Genomic DNA, 17,265 nt, shown 5'->3' on the forward strand with positions numbered 1-17,265 from the left:
CCTTCACAAGGTACGTCAGGCAAAAGTGAGGGATGAAGTGTAAAACCAGCTCCTAAATAGCCTAAAATCTCAAGTGTCAAGCACAGGCAGCTCCCGGTGAGAAAGTTTAACTTTTATGACAAGCCTTAACCAAAAATCCTGACAGTTAATTTTGCAGTAATACAAGGGGCAGGGTTTTTTTCCCCCATTGCTGAAACGAAGGAGCTGTCATTTGGAGAGACTTGGATATACAGGGTTGAGAGGGAGCAGCCGGCGGCTGTCAGAGCACAGTGCAGAGCCTCTGCACACTGGTTTAGCCAGACTCCAAGATGCAGCTGCAGGTAGATGTCATCTTCTCCCCTCGCTTTCACGTGTGTGAGTACTGCAGATGCTACTCCTGCCATGACTCCATTTCACCAGTAAATTCAAAATGCAAATTAGTCCAAGAGAAAAATTTTCACAATGACCCAAACAAATACAACAGAGTGATTTCCATTTCAGTATTTCCATAAGTTATAGTACAACAATGTGATACTGCATGCCTAACCCCTTTGTCTGCAATGATAATGCATCTATGCGTTCCCTCAGTTTATAGTCAACATTGAAGGCACGCACCTCAAGAAGACAAGCAAGACCAAATTCTTCCTGGTCTTAAGAGGCATCACAGGAGACATCCAACAGTACCTTCAACTGACTAGGTAGTCAGACTGTTCATAACACATTAACCTCCCCGTAAAAGTAAAGGTCAAAATATCAAAGCTTACTCCAATCCTGGTTTTTGACTGAGGAAAAATTTCTTTTTTTCAGTGACATCTACACCAACAGATGTCTTTTCTACACAGGGGAATTCATATAATTTATTCTCAAGCTGCAGGTGTTTTTATAGCTTGCATGTCCAAATATTAACTTTATCTTAACCTAACTTTATAACTGAAGTTGAACAAGACATTTGATGTACTACACTATTTCCGTAACAGAATACCATGTGTGCATCTGTTTGAAAGGTTTATTTCTATCTTCATAAATACATAATTTTCTAAACACTGTGCAAGGCACCAAAAAATTAAGTAAAATCTTTTCTTTTAGAGTATTTTAATCTCTTTTGACTCAATGAAGTAAATAAGAATCTGAAACCACCTATTTGCCAATTACAAGCCAGCAGTTAAGGCAGGTACCATTGATACAGTGCATGAATTTTCTATTGCAGTTATTTAAACAAGCAGCGTTTTACTATAGAAGTGCATATACAAACTGAATTTCAAACACCAGCAACCCAAGATAGGCACCTAGTTATGAAATTTCCTTGTACGTGTAGTAGAATGCCAAAAGTTCTTCCATAAAGTGCAAAGACTATGGACAATAACACTTTCTTTTGAGCATTTTGATACCAGTAACATAATACAACGGCTAAACATTTATAAATGTGGTTTCCATTACAAAAACATGTTCCACATAAAAGCTTCATAATACAATCCAGAAACAGAACTTGTGCGTGTACATATTTAAAAAGTTGAAGCTGTACTGGCATACTTAGGTACCGGGTATATATTTGCTGACCTCTACAGACACGCACTAAGTTTATAACCAATTTACATGTACAGTCAAAATCATTCCGCTTTGAGCACCGTGATATCTACGGAGTTTTTCCATTTGAGTGACGATGTGCAACATCCGCCCTGGTGATCTGCAACTGAGCATTGCCTGTAAGATGATCTGGTTCACAGCTCTCACCCAGCCCTCCCCAATAAACAGAACCTAAAATTAGTGTCTTCCCAACACAAGCGCATGTCAGATGTGGACAAATACATTCATGGTCCCAAACTTAAAACAACTGGTAAGAATTTCACAGTGATCTGGTTAAGGAAGCACAAAGACAAATGATTACATTTAGGATGAAAATTGCCTTAAAACTCAAATGAAGCTAAACTGTTATATGATGAGAAGCTAAAGGAACAAAGTAATAACCAATTAGAAAAGTGGCTCTTTCCCAACTAATAACAAAAAACCTACAGCAATAAACTTAGGGTCCTACTGCTGCAGCAGCCTTTGAGGTAGGTGGCGATGGCTTAAACCGAGGTAGGTAAAGTCCAAACTTGTTTTCAATCCCTGCAAAAGTGGCAACTGCCAATTTATAACCACCTACATGGTCAGGGTTAGGAGCAGGGAGTGTGATCCTAGATTTAGGAACTGGCTCTGATCCAGCTGGTTTTCTGCAAAATAATAAAAATAATAAATTAATTTCCATAGAGTAAGACCAGTATTCACAAAAATCCCCTCCATAAAGTAAGCTGAATGAGACACCTGAGTGTACCTCCCAGCAAGTAACTAAATTAAATGCTACAATGTAATGAGAAATACCCTGTTTTAAAACCTTCCAGAACAGTTAGGAGCCTTCATACTGATTGAGTATGGTCAAATCCAGATAAAATTTGTAGTGTATGAATCAAAACTGAAGCGTCAGGGAGCCTGGGTTTGTAAGTCTCTGCTACAGTGCATAACCAATCCAGGAACCTAGCAGAGTTTAAGTAATTTTTGTGGTGGCTTTCAAACTACTGTCCCCAAAGCTTCGTAAATGGTCTGCAGCTGCTCCTGGGATCACATTAAACAGCAACATACACATGCATCTGTATCATCAACAAAGACAGAAGGCAGAGCTGAAGCTCCAACAAATAGGTTTTGGACTTGGTGACACCTATAGACTCTTTTGGATGTCAAATGCCCTGCCTGATCAGGGGCACAGCTCCTCCACCAAACTAATGAGGACTAATGTAGAGTGTATCCTGACCTGGCAGCCATCACATTTCCCCTGCAGTTATATCCCCAGCCCATTATTTAGCCTCTCACTGTCTCTGTTTACACTAACACAGGTCCCCAGCTTGAAACGGTGATATAAAATGTGGTAATGTCTTGCTGTGAAACAGGTACTGGAATATCATCCTAACCTCCACCAGTGTGGTGTGGCTTAAGTAATATTTACAAAGCCTTTGCAACGTGTCCTCCATAATAGCAAGACCCTGACTCTGACATATCGAGGAGCACCAAGACCCACAGAGAACCAAGTGCAGCTTCAGGGTCCCAGGCAGATTCCGATACCACATACTTACACTCCTCCGAAGTCCACGTAAAACCATCTCTGCAGCAGCTCATAAGTTACGAGAGTTACACCAAACTGAGGAGAAGATCGAAATACACGAGCTTGAAAGAAAAGAAAAGAGTTCCTAAGTGACAAAAACCACAATTAGAAATCACTCAGTAATCAAAGCTCTTTTACACACCTCCTGCTCCTTTCCACAGAGCCTTCGGACCTTCCTCTCGAAGGATCTTTGCAAAACAGTCTACAACGCCGCTGTAGGTGGTCTGTCCTGCCCGGGCTGCCACCTGTAGCCTTGTTTTGATGACATCCGCAGGGGTCACCAAAGAGGCTGCAGGCATACCTACACAACACAAAATGCATCTGGTGGGTATCACCGACTTGTCACATATGCTACATACCTCATCTACCCAGGGGTAACTGTGCCTTTTGTCCTTCTAACACGAGAATTCAGCCATGTTTGATTTAAGTAGAAGCTAGAAAGGAGAACAAGCAACAAGAGGCAGCCGTTGTGGATGTGGCTTCACCCAGAGAGAGCTTCTCCTAGAGGAACAACCATACCACGTGCTTCCCACCAAGCTGGGAGGCACGGGCTGGATTTTTCAGCACTAACCAGAAACTTGCATAGTTAACAAGCACAAAGTTTTTGGAGGTGAGGTCGATCTTTCCCTTTCCTTTTCATGCCTCTCTCTGGTTCCTGGCATTCTGGTTGCACACTGCGCTAGAATAATCTGTACACGGCACTCCCCCCCCCGCAGCAGTGGTACGGAGAACCAGATAATGCCATGCACGCTCAGCAAGGCATGAGAGCTAACGTTTAAAAAAAGGGTCATTCTTCTCATTAGGCATGGCAGACTGCTCAGCTGCAAAGCCACAGCTGACATTCTCAGCAGAACACTTGGAGGAAGATTTAAATTTACCCTAGCAGATAATCAACTGAAAGCAAAAAATACCAAATTACCAATGAGTGGTATTTCTAAAATCATTTCTATCCGAACTGGGGCTGCCCATGTTTAGAATTTAAAAAAAAAAAAAAAAGCCCCCAAAAAGCACCGAGACTGTACCCAGAAGACACTGTCTCTTATGGTTTTATTACTTTTCCATTCTGCATCTGTTCCAAACCAACTTGGTCAGATGTAGATGCATAAATCTCCTTTGCTTTTTTTTTTTAGGCTTAATAATTCTGTAACAACTTTTGTCCAAACCAGCATGGTCTGGCTTCAAGCACCACAGCACCCTTCCTGCAGACTGCTCTGAGAGATATAAGCGTGTGCGTATCACCAAAATAAGAACTCCTCCTCCTCTCTCGGACCCCCCAAAATAACACACATGCTGAACTTGCACAGTGGTCAGTCTGGCAGGCAAGTACTAAAACCCGGTAAAGATTTCTGAACTCCAGAAATGTTGAAATTCCTCTTTGCTTAGCCTTACCCACACCAGGATATTGGTTGAGTCTTCAATTTAAAGCCGGACATTTGTCCTTCAAAAGCCAACCAGTGTTTTCAAGGAAAACCAAAGGACAGACTTAGAAACAATTCTGCTTACTACCCATTGACTTCCATCTCCTTATTCCTCATTCCTTATTACTGAGGATATTTTGCAGTTAAAGATGTTTTAGTCCTGTTTTTAGGAGCTATGTGTACAGGACAAAAGACTTCACAGGCAAAAATTTACAGGTCGCTGCTGTGAGGAGCTTACAATCAAAATGAGACAAATGACACAGCAGGAGCTGACAATAAAAAAGAGGAGCGAGGGGAGGAGAAGGAAGCCAGTGGAGGCAAATAAGCAGATGGAGCAAATTAAGGAGAGATCCTGTAGCTGATATTGGAATCATCTCCTCAGAAAATGCTGTGGCACAACAGGTCGAGGCATCTGGTGAGCAGTGAAAACCAGAAGCAGATCAAGCTAGATGACATGCATGTTGCACGTGTCCCTAACAACAACAAAATGGAAGAAACTATACCCAGCACAAGCAACGCCCACTGGCAAAGGACGCCGGTGTGCAGCTGAGCACGGCCAGCTTGAACATCCCAGCACCACGGGCTATGGAAAGGCGGAGTCTCCCACATCCAGCTGGAGCTCATGCACATGTCTGAAGTCTGATGACCAGGTGAGATCCTCAGCCAGAGCAGAGACATCAGCCCAGAGACCAAGCCAGCGTTTCAGAGGTGGCGGGGGTTTTGTTTTGTCTTCTCCTTGACTTTCTCACTGCAAACCAGAGCGGATGCATATGCCCCCACCATGCTTTACTTATACCCAATAAAAGAAATGCCTTGTTTTTGTAAACAGTACGATGAGTGTTGTATCTTTAACACCGTGATTTGCTCATGAGAGTTAACCTAGGATGGGATTCACAGGAAGCACTGGATAAAATTCACATTATAGCTCGTTTGGTAAGCCATATCAGCAACAATAAAGACTGCTTCTGTGCCTGAACTTCAAAGGGACGGTTATCTCAGTCTGCAATCACCTGACAATGGCTAGAAAGAGAAAAATAGGAAAATCTAAGAAATGACTTGGCTTAAAAATGCCAGCTTATGTTTCAAGTCTGTAAATACGATCTAAAGTTCAAAAATTGTTTTGTTCCATTAAAATGGGTGAGAAATAAGCTGACTGTAAGCTCCTGTTGGGGGGCTTGGAGGCTGGCTCTGGTTTGGGGTGGGGGAGGGGAGAGGACAAGGGTGTTTTAAGCACCAGTCATTTGAACACAGCTGGTTTTCCTAGTGCCAGGTCAATTCCTTTGGACTAGAAGCTACTGAATACAGAGCTATATGCTTCAACAAGACAAACTACTTGATCTTAGCTATATCCTATGCCCAGACACTGGCTATAAAAGATCCCTGCTCCTCAAGAGACACAGCCCCATGTATAATCCTGACCAAGAACAGTTTCCCCAGGGAGAAGAAAGCTTAAAATGAGAAAACATAGCTAAAGCACCTATCTGTAATGGATTCATGCCACTCCATCATTTTTCTCACCTGACAGGTCACAGCAGCCTGTCAGGGGCCACGCTGGAGGAAGAACTTGGCTGCAGCTCAGAGAAACCAAGCAGCCTCCAATGAACACGATGGAAATACCTGCTGATGTGAGCCCTCCTGCTTGCTACACACTCCTCCAAAGGTCCTGTTGCACAAATTTCCAAGCCCATTTGCTTCCTGAAGGGAAGTGGATGTAGCAGGACTCTCAAGCTGCCCTCTCCAGGAGGCAGCTACCAAAAGGTGGTCCCCTTTGGGCAGAGAAGCTGGGTGCTGTGCCAGGGACCAGCTACGCAGCAGACGCAAGGGCAAGCTGAGGCTACAAAACGTGTCTCTGTCTTTTCCCTTAGGCTCTGGCGCACTCAAGTTAAACGCATCCGCGACAAGTTAAGCCTGATTTGGCTCTCCTTTCCGCCATGTTACAGACTGAAACAAGCAAGTGCTCAAGATCACAGTCAGCACCTCTGTTGTATTTGGGTATGCTAGGAATCAGCAACCTATGGCACGGCAGAAATGTTTTCAAATTTTTCTGTTTTGTTTAATATAAGAAAACCGATAAGGGTAAAATCCTCATGAAACCAAGTAACTGCATGGGATACTGTGGGTAGCAAGTAACTCTCGTCATTTTGTCACATTTTATGTCAATGTGTTTGGACAGCTGTACTGCTAGCATGGCTTTTGGACTCCATACCAAAACTCAAGATTCCTTTGATCGTAAAGAATTTCACGAATGCCATGATTTTATTTATAAATCATTTCAACAAAACTTTACCAGTCAGTCAGACACAGCCAAAACCAGCACAGTAGCTTCACAAGGAATGATGATATATGTTAACAAAACATCAGCACTTAAATCTTCCCCTTTCTTTTGCCTCCTGAAATTATCATTATACCAGGAACTTAGAGTATCTTTTTTTTTAACTTCAACTCACTCTACAGCATGGTAGCGTTCTGTTATTTGGGCATAAGATTGTAAAATACACTATAGTTGCATATAGTTCTTCTGAGCTTTTCAAAGTTCTCACTGCTGTAACTATTGTGCTGCAGGTGCAATATAGTGCCATGGAAAAAGAAATTTGGGCACTTACCAGCTATTGATCCAGCCAAGAGCAGATTTCCAGGGCTGACCCTCCCATCTTCATTTGCAAATGAAGCTTTCAAGTGAGCGTAACAGGGGAAGTAAATGGCAGAGAATGGGATGTCACGCAAAAAACATGCCTTAGCACCCTGTGTTGAAAAAGAGAACAAGTTTTGAGAATGAGCAAATTTAACATGATGAACTATGAACATCAGAGAGCAGAGCAACATTTTATTTTTTCGTTTTGTTGCAAAGGGCTTATAGAAAAAGCCATTTCTCCTCTCAGAAATTTGAGATACACATGTATTTCACCCTGCTGAGGAGTCTCTGTGTATTGTTTCTTGGTTCAGTAATTTCTGTCATTGTATTTATCTTGTCTACTTGTTGTTCCTCACTCCGTGGTACTGTAGTTATTTGCTGGTAATAGAGAAAATGTGATGTGTTGGAGTAAACTCTGATAACACCTTTGCAGAATTTTAAATAGTTGACATTGTAGCCATGCACCTGCAGTGGGAATTTAGGATGTGTCTGCAGAAGATTGAGCCACAGGACAGGTCTGTCCCCTCTCATTCCCACTTACAATAAATACTTCAGGGAAAATAGTGCCCAGTCCATACATCTATGCAGACATTGCAATTGATAATCCAACACAAATCGAGGGAAAGTGGGAAAGAAAGAGAGTAGGGCCATAACACTAACTCTTTTGCAGAACAGTAGCAGGATGATTTACTTGTGACTTTTCAAGTACAGGTGATCTGGGACACAGTTTGTTTCAAGTAAGTTTCAGCTCTTACTGTTAAATTTGCCTTGCTATCAATTTTGTAAGTGGTACAAACAGCCAACGAAGTTACCAGCAATATAGCCAGCTTCAAACCTAAGAGGATGGCAAACAGGCAAAGAAAGTTTTAGGGTAGCAGCAGGCAATCAACTGTTTTTCAAGCAGGGGGGAAAGCAAAAAAGCCACTAGGGGAGGCAACCAAAATAAAATATCAAATAATATCCATGTTCCAAAAGCAAAAGGGATTTGCAATCTGCCTTTCCTCAATATGGAGATCCAGAGGACACCAGAGCCTGAACACTCCAGGGCTGAGACCAGCAGGAAGGTACAAACCAGAGGTGGCTTTGGAAAATGGGCAAAACCTTCCAAGCTTGAGAAAGAAATGGTTTGCGGATGAGCGTAAGCCTCTTCTCTTTGAAGCGAGGGTGGAGTTGTGGTGAAACTGCTTGAGGTTCATCCACGAGCCCTCACGGGGTGCCCTTGTTACTGTACTTCTCTTGTGTACAGTGCTACCAGGGCATGGCTCAGTGCCAGACATTTCACAGGGGACATGCTAATATCCACAGAATTTAATTAAATCTAATGATACGCCTGGACATATCTGTAAGCTTAGCTTGTACTATAATAGCAGTTAAAATACAGTGCTTATCCAAGTTGGATGCTGGTTATCAAGCAAAGACACAAGAGCTGCAAGGTGTCAGAAAAACTGAAGTCACCTTTCAGCAAGGCAAGGCAGGGGTGGGCGAGCAGGATGTGTGACAGGAAAACTACGTCCTGGGAACCAGTTCACAGATGCTAATAAATGCAGTTTGCAGTCAGAGAATGCCTCTGAGAAAATAAAGATTTATCTAAAAACAGACATCAGATCTTCTAGTCAGACTTTCTGTGTGTCATAGACTCAGTTACCGAGCACGGTGAGCACAATCACGCTCTGCTCCAACCCCAGCTGCTTTCCACCACACTTTCTCAGCTTATTTCTTGACGTTTTCAGACTGAGAACTGACTGCTTCCCCTGACGGTCCGTTCGGAGGTTAATGACTCCTGCTGTTAAGACCCTTTGCCTTGCTGCTCAGCTGGATTTGTCTGATTTATGCTGCCAGTTGCTGGTTCTCGTTATGCCTTTCTAGATACACTAAGGAAAATGCCATAAAGGAACTTGAAGTACTGCTGTTGCAGCCACTCTGCTGTTCACCCACGCTGAACGGGGTTGTCAGCCACAGAAAAAAGCGATGCTGGGCTGGATTCTCCTCTCAAAATTACCTGCAAAGCACATACACTTTACTTTGAGGGCACGGAGAAGGTGAATCTTCTGTATTCACCAGAGACACAAGAATTCTGGTCTGTCATGCACAACAGAAGCCCGTTTTACAGTTCACCTTTAATCTTCACATAAAAAGAAAAGACTGTGGTTTTACCAAATTCTGTATGGAAAATCAACTTTTTAATGATCAAATGTCTGCACTGTATTTACCTCACAGAAAAATTATGAAACTCACTAACAGAACATTCACAGACAGACACAGTTTCTTCAAAGATTTATTTTTAGAGCATGCTTTTCCTCAGAGCAAATCTCCTTGCTGCTTTTGCCCTCAGGGCACATTACTTTTATTTTCTTTGCAATGCTGTCATTAAACACTGCACACATTTTTTCCTCCACATTTTTTTCATACTCTGAAATATCTTGACATAGTTAAAATAACTTACGGAAATCAATAAACTCTAAATGTGAGCAACTCTTAACTCAACCTGAGCTGCTAATATTCCTCTCCCTTCATTAAAAGGCTCTTTTTCATGCGGCAGAAATGGCATATTGTTAATATCATTAATAATACACATTCAGGCACACAGAGAGCGAGGGATGTCCGTCAACTTAGTTGGCTCAGTGTAAACAAAACCTGGATCAAAACTTGGATCCACTTTAATAATAACCCAGCTTGGCTCCAGTCCAGCATCGCTACAGTCTAAAGTTTCCCCCCATCGTTCCGTTTAAAGTCTGGGAAAGTATGTTTAAAAGCAGGCCTCATTTAACTTCAAGTTAATCATCCGCAACCAGCCTAGGCCAATTAGGAAGGCTTAGGGAGATTGGCCACAGTATCTTGAAAAGCAAAAGAAACATTTATTTTACTTCTCGCACCTTTTTGATGTGGACAACGTGCTGAAAGCCAAAAGGAGTTTTAATCAATCCCCAGAAAGCTGTAAGGATCATCCGCCCGAGTTTATTCTGGCAGCCAAGGTGCAGATCTGCCAGGCATGAAATTGTTGGGAGATCCTACACACCATGACATGCGCCTGCCTCACACAACAGCCAGCTGGCTCCCATCTTCAGTCTCTTTAATAACCTTAAAGCTCTTAATCTGGGATAGCATCTCACTGAATAAACCAATGGAGGCAAAAAAACCCTGATTGTCAAAGATTCGGATAAATAAGCCCAAGTCAGCGCTGGGGCAGGTTCTTTAGCATGCTAATTCCTGCTTATACCAGCTCTACCTGCAAATAAGGCTCTAAACAAACTATTTCTACTACAAGGGGAGGGTAATTATACTGACAAAGGCACCTCTGTGTCGGGTTGGGCAGAAGGAGCCGGCAGGTCTGGGAGACGCAGGCTTAACCTAGTCTCCTGCAGTGAATGCACATTGTCTAGTGCAGGGGGAAAAATGCCAGACTGGGGGGACCTAGCAGCATTCAAGACAACAGTGGTGCACCTTGTCTGAGAGGGTTATTTAATGCTTCTGGCACCTGTACTTACAGCCACCCCCTCTTTTTCTCCTTTACAGGTTTAGAATTTATTTGGCATGTATAATTGTTATTTTGATCCTATAGCTACAAACAATAGGCAGCATGTCATTTCTTGATCATTTTGCATTCTTCTTGGGTTTTACTACAGACTTAACCCTTTGGAATCGGAGGCCTAACAGCACCTAGCAGGTTTCATAACAGTCAGTCAAGTATTACTGGCATTTGCGTTCAAGGGCTGTAATTTTTTCTACTGTAAAATGACATTGCCTTAGAAGCTGCTATACGTTTTTACTCACATCTACTTATACCAACCAAAATATGAAACTGATTTAGCACATCGGGTTAGAGGAATAAAGTGCTGATTTCAAATGCTGTGCCAGCCATTCAGATTCAGTTTGCAGACAAAAATTATAGCACTTCTTAGTTGGAAGGGCTTTTTTTTGTTGTTGTTATTTTCAAAGAAAATTTCTGAAGAGCAGGTTCTCACGTATGAGAACACAGTCACAAACAGGCACGGTGGATGCAAATTAAGGTAACTCAAAACTTTTACTACTCTGTTTCGTATGTTTATCATCCTGCTGTAAACTCACAACTTCAAGCAGTGAAATACCTCAGCTGTTATCAAAGCAACCAGGTGGGAGCTTGGTACACATCCTGTCACCTGAGATTACACTTTCCAGGTCAACACACCAGAAGCCCATTTATAAAGTTGTCAAAAAAAAGTGAAGAGACTTTTGAAAGCTTTTCTGACTAGTTTTGGAAATGTAAACTGTGTTGGCGGTATCAGCCAAAGCACAAATCTGAGCTAAATACCTTTGAGTAATTGTAATCATAAACATCACCACAACCAAAGTACCCTTTCCTTGAAGAATCATTTATTACCGTATTATTTGCCATCTTCTTGGGATAACAGAATAACTTTGTTGTGCAAAATTATGGAGTGGCATTGTCTTTTATGCTGTAAAACACTATTCAGAATGTTTATTTATAAAAAGGGTAATATTTTATTAAACATTTTATGGCAGATATTACATCGATGTAAGTTTCTATAATGTACAAAATAAGTAGGTGTACTTACAATGTGTATTTACATGAGCACTTGAAGTATTTTGAAACCAAGAGAATATAAATTCAACTGACTTTAATGGGACTTTATGCTTATTACTGTATAAGACAGGCAGAAGATGGAAAATATATTAGCTAATCTTGTATGATAACTTCAATATTCAACTGTGACCAGAAATTAAATAAAATCTATTAAAAATATTGTAAACCAGAAATGTATCCTTTCCAATTTCTGCCAACACAAATGACATATTGTGTTAGGTTAAATGATATTTTTTCTGACTGGGATATGTTGTCTCTATATTTTTAAGAATAGCTGTCATCTACAGAACATCTGTAGATAAAGAAGAATTTACTAGTCGTAAGCTTCCATGCCCTGGTGCTTTCACAGCAACGATTACTGGCAGAAAGAAGACAAACAGAGGAAACAAATTCATAGAATGATAGAATTGTTTAGGTTGGAAAAGACCTTTAAGATCATCCAGTCCAACCACTAACCTAGCACTGCCAAGCCCACCACTAAACCATGTCCCCAAGCATCACATCTACAAGACTTTTAAATACCTCCAAGGATGGTGGCTCAACCACTTCCCTGGGCAGCCTGTTCCAATGCTTGACAACCCTTTTGGTGAAGAAATTTTTCCTAATATCCAATCTAAACCTCCCCTGGCGCAACTTGGGGCCATTTCTCCTCATCCTATCACTACTTACTTGACAGGAGAGACCAGCACCCACCTCACTACAACCTCCTTTCAGGTAGTTGTAGAGAGCGATAAGGTCTCCCCTCAGCCTCCTTTTCTCCAGACTAAACAGCCCCAGCTCCCTCAGCCGCTCCTCAGAGGACTTGTGCTCCAGGCCCCTCACCAACTTGGTTGCCCTTCTCTGGACACGCTCCAGCACCTCAATGTCTGTCTTGTAGTGAGGGGCCCAAAACTGAACACAGCACTCGAGGTGCGGCCTCACCAGTGCTGACTACAGGGTGACGATCCCTTCCCTAGTTCTGCTGGCCACACTATATCTGAAACAAGCCAGGATGCTATTGCAAAAATCCTTCTGCAAAAGTACTGTTATGTGCCTCCCCAAAGGAGCAGCTGGGTTTTGAGAAATACAATGTTTTAGAATACTTATTTACACAAGTAGTTCAGAATTTTAGACAAAGGCAGAAAAAAAAAAATTGCTTTCTATCTTTAAAGAACTATGGGGGTTCAAGCCAGCAGTTAGCCTAACAAACTGTATGAATCAAATCTTTTTATTGCTGGAATAACATGCATTTTATTTCTAAGCTGCATATCATTACAGATTTGCTAGTATCTGAACACCCAGTGAAGGCGCAGTGAGTCTGGGAGGAATATCTGACTTTAAATGGTTGTACTTACTATGATGGACAATTAGTTGAACTGAAAAACCCTGTCTGTTTTTCCAGATCTACTGGTCTTTAGTTCTTTGGTGGGGAATAAAGAGAAGGAGAGGAAACCTAAATTATCTGACCTGGACCTCTATGCACTGTGATAGCAATTTTCCCCCAAATAAAAACTTAGAGGTACAAAGGTACACCAAGATAATATTGATCTTCAAGGACAGTCTCCTCAAAGCACTAGGATGGTCCATTCTGCTGTGCAGAAGGTTGAGAAACCATGTCAGAAGGCCAGCATGGATGAACGGGGAGCTCCTGACTGAGCTCAAATGCAGAAAGTAAAAAGGAAGCAGAGGTGGGTATGGGCTATCCAGGAGAAATACAGAACCACTGCTTGGGCATGCAGCAATTGAGTCAGGAAAGCCAAGGGTCAGTTGGAGTTGGATCTAGTAAAGGATGTGAAGGGGGAGTAAAAAGGGCTTCTGTAAGCACAGCAACAGCAAAAGGACAACTAAATAAATTGTGAGGCTGTTGCTCAATGTGGGCTGGAAGTTTAGTGACAAAGTACACGGAAAAGGCAGAGAAATTACTTTAACTTTGCTTTTTACTAGTAAAATCTGCCCTCAGGCCTCTCAGCTCCATGAGCTTACCAGAAAAGTCTGCAGGAGGACAGCATTACCTACAGACAGAGCACTTAAGCCATCTGCACATATACAATCAGTGAGACCCAAAGACATACCTCTAACAGTGCCAAGATGGCTGGCTGATGTCGTTGTGAGGCTGTTACCACCTTCAAAAGGTCAAGTCAGTACAGCAGATTCTGATGACTGGAAAAAGACAAACATCACACCTATCTTGAAGAAGAGCAAGAAGGAAGATCTGGGAAACTACAAGCTGTTTGGGCACACCTCTGTCCCTGGGAGGTTTATGGAACAAATGTTCCTGGAAGCCATTTCCAAGCACATGAAGGGTAAGAGAAAGATTGGGAACAACCAATATGGATTTACCACATCACAGCTGACCAACCTGTTTGCCAGACCTGTGGATGAGGGGACAGCAATGGATGTTGTACACCTTGACAATGAGCAAGGCTTTTGAGATGGTCTGCCATAGTATGTTCATAGCTAAATCAGTGGAACATGAGCTGCACTCTCAGCAGATTAGTGGATGATACTAAATTGGGGGAGTAGCTAGTATGCTACAGGGCAAGGCTGCTATTAAGAGAGACCTTCACAGGATGGAGAAATAGGCTGACAAGAATATCATTAAGTTCAAATCAGCAAATGCAAAGTCCTGCACCTGGACTGGAATAGCCCTATGCAGCAGTACAGGCTGAGGCCAAGTGGCCAGAAAGCAGCTTTGGAGAAAAAATCTGGAGGGTACTGGTCACCAACTTGAGTATGGGTCAGCAATGTCTCCCTGCAGTGAAGACAGCCAGCCACACTTTGGGCTGTAGTAGCAAGGGTGCAAGGGACGTGATTATTCCCCTCCGTTCACCACTGGTGAGACCACATCTGGAGACCTGTGTCCAGTTCTGGTCTCTCCAGTACAAGACAGACATTGCCACACTGGAGTGAGTCCAGTGCAGGGCCATAATGCCAGCTGGGTAGCACATGGTAGATGAGGAGAGGCTGAGGGAACTCAGTGTGCTCAACTCAGAGAAGAGCAGTCTGAGCTCTAAGGGGGAAACCTTCCTGCTCTCTTCAACTACTTGGAGGGTGCAGGGAAGACAACTCTTCTCAGAGGTGCACAGTAGGATTAGAGGCAATAGACAAGCTGGAACATGGCCAATTCCAATTAGGCATTAGAAAAAGGGCAAGGGGTTTTTGGGTTTGTTTGTTTAAGTAGAGCACCATGTTAACAGGCCAATGAATGACCCAAAAGAACATTAATCTCACTAATATAGAGGGGCATCAAAACTACATAATGCAGCTTCTCGGTAATCCTCAAATGGCTATTCATTTGGACTAGAATGCTGGGATAATTATGATCATAATCAATACAAGATTCACTCAGCTGGATGCAAAAAGGGTTTACATAGCATTCCCTTTGTTGTTTTTTTGACACGAGACATAAGATTTATTTGTCTGTGCCTCTGTTTTCTCTGTTAATGCAAGACAGAAACACCGAAATTACCTGTATCAGGGGTGTGGAGGCATTTTATTTTAAAATCCACACAAAGTGCTTCATAGGTAGAAATTAATACAAAATACAAGAATTCAAACAACAAGCAGTAGATCTTGTTAAGACATGCAGGAATTTGCCTCATGAAGCTAAGACCGATATATGTAATTCTTTGCATCTTCTGGCTACAGTTATAATTAATGAAAGTACATTCTTCCTCGCTGACTACTGTATGGGACTCTTACAGATTTTGACCTGAATTCAGCATAAAAGATTCACAGGAACTAAGCAGAGCATGCCGGACTGATCTATGGTGGTAAGAACAGCTTTCAAGATGATTTATTTCTGAACTGGGAAAAGAGAATTTTCACTGCAGTCCTTGCAACACGGTAAACGAAACAGCACCAAAGCAGAGCGAGAGAACCAGAAAAGCCAGTGTGCAGCAGACTGGATGACCAGTCCTGATTTAAGAGGATTGCAACTTACCAACATAGAAGTAAACTCACATTGATGAGCAATGGAAACACTTCAGCTCTACTACGAGCTTGCAGACTGACTGGTAATGTTCTCATTCATGGCAAAAAAAACCCACTTAAAAATATCCATACTCCTATTTTGAAAAATTATCATTATGGTAATATTAATTTCAAGTTAACATCATGTCTTCTGCGCTCCATCTTCCTATTAAATATGTGATACCACTCCATTTATTCTATGTCTATACCAAGACTATTTTCTCCGCTGCTGGCAGTACAGACAAAGCATTAATCTTTGCTCTCCATGGATTTTACCAGCCAACTGTTAGGTTGAAGGAATCCCTTTTCTTCCCATCTCAAAGCAAGACTGTTAAGGAAATTCTGTAAGCAACAGAGGACCCTGTCCCTCTGTACAGCTTCTCATACTATCCCCCCCCTACCTGGCCTCATCTAGACAATGGCCATCTTCACCTTTTCCAGGGACACAGCTCTACAAGCACTTGACATCCATTAATCCAGACATCAGAAGTTAATTATTTGAGTGGTCAGTGGTGGAAACTGCTGTAGAAGACTGCAGTCAACCCTTCTTAGAGCAGTTTTACAAGAATTTCTAACAAGTCAAGTGGAAAAGGAGGAACATTATGGTCTTGAACCAAAATTGATGGAGTAGTTAATTTTTGTTCATTTTGCTTTCTTTTGGCCACAGAAGAAAAATAAAAAAACCCAGCAGAACATAAATTCAGGCTATACCAAACAGAAAAAAAAATAAAACCAAAATATTTTGTTATCAACTATGAAATGAAAAATTACATTTGAAGTTGGATTGTTATACAATTTTTTTAAAGAAAACTTAGGAATAATAATAAAAAAAAAAGACATCCATTTATTTCAAATGAAAATTCCTGAAATGGAAAGTCTAGAATTTTACTTTCAACACTTGCAAAAGAAATGACTAACTGATTAACTAAATCATGGCTAAGATAGACCAGTGTTTAAACAGCTGGAATACTTAGATGAAGGCCCATTAAGCCTACAAACAAACTCCAAGATTCACAAATAAAACTGTTTTCTAAAACAAGTATCTATTCTTGTTCTTCTGTAGCATTATGTATGGAGTCTTACTTAGATCTACTAAAATTAGTACATTCAGGGCTTGAGATACAAGCCTTGTGTCTTGAGACACAAAAGATAAAACAAAGCTAAAACAAAGAATTAAGATGCAAATGAAAGAGTTGTTCATGTTAGACTGAACAGCATGGAAAGTACTGAGATAGACATAAAATCCTCATTACTGTTTTATAGTTTTAAAGCTAATTTGACTCATTAAGAGTAAAGTATTCCAAATGTACCAAGACATTTCAATTTTGATTAGTAGAACATTTATTATTATTTGATGTTCGCTTGGTCATTACGCTCACCAAATTAATTTACTAGAAGCACCACCAAAGAAGGGAGCACCTACCAAATCTAGTCTCATCTGAAATTCATTTTAGACCATTGGTCTCTGGGTAGTATTTACTGAGGCTGCTGACTTTGATGCAATGAATTGTTAATCCCTGCCTGGCCTCACCAGCACTGCCAGCTTCAGCTCAAGCATTCAGGAGAGGAC

The 17,265-nt window shown here is 41.6% G+C and overlaps 1 protein-coding gene across 2 annotated transcripts in view; it reads right to left on the reverse strand.

The window, feature by feature from the left end:
• Nucleotides 1–971: 971 nt before the first annotated feature.
• SLC25A13 (solute carrier family 25 member 13) overlaps nucleotides 972–17,265 on the reverse strand; it is a 104,712-nt gene continuing 88,418 nt past the window's right edge. For both annotated transcript variants that reach the window (XM_075049618.1, XM_075049629.1), the window contains 4 exons: nucleotides 7,134–7,272; nucleotides 3,255–3,413; nucleotides 3,084–3,174; nucleotides 972–2,189 (listed from right to left, as the gene is read on the reverse strand). In XM_075049618.1, the coding sequence (XP_074905719.1) occupies nucleotides 2,000–2,189; nucleotides 3,084–3,174; nucleotides 3,255–3,413; nucleotides 7,134–7,272 (579 nt within the window). In that variant the 3' untranslated portion in view covers nucleotides 972–1,999. The remainder of the gene's footprint in view (nucleotides 2,190–3,083; nucleotides 3,175–3,254; nucleotides 3,414–7,133; nucleotides 7,273–17,265) is intronic.

The sequence above is a fragment of the Buteo buteo genome, chromosome 2 (assembly GCF_964188355.1).
Source record: "Buteo buteo chromosome 2, bButBut1.hap1.1, whole genome shotgun sequence".
NCBI classification, from domain to species: domain Eukaryota; kingdom Metazoa; phylum Chordata; class Aves; order Accipitriformes; family Accipitridae; genus Buteo; species Buteo buteo.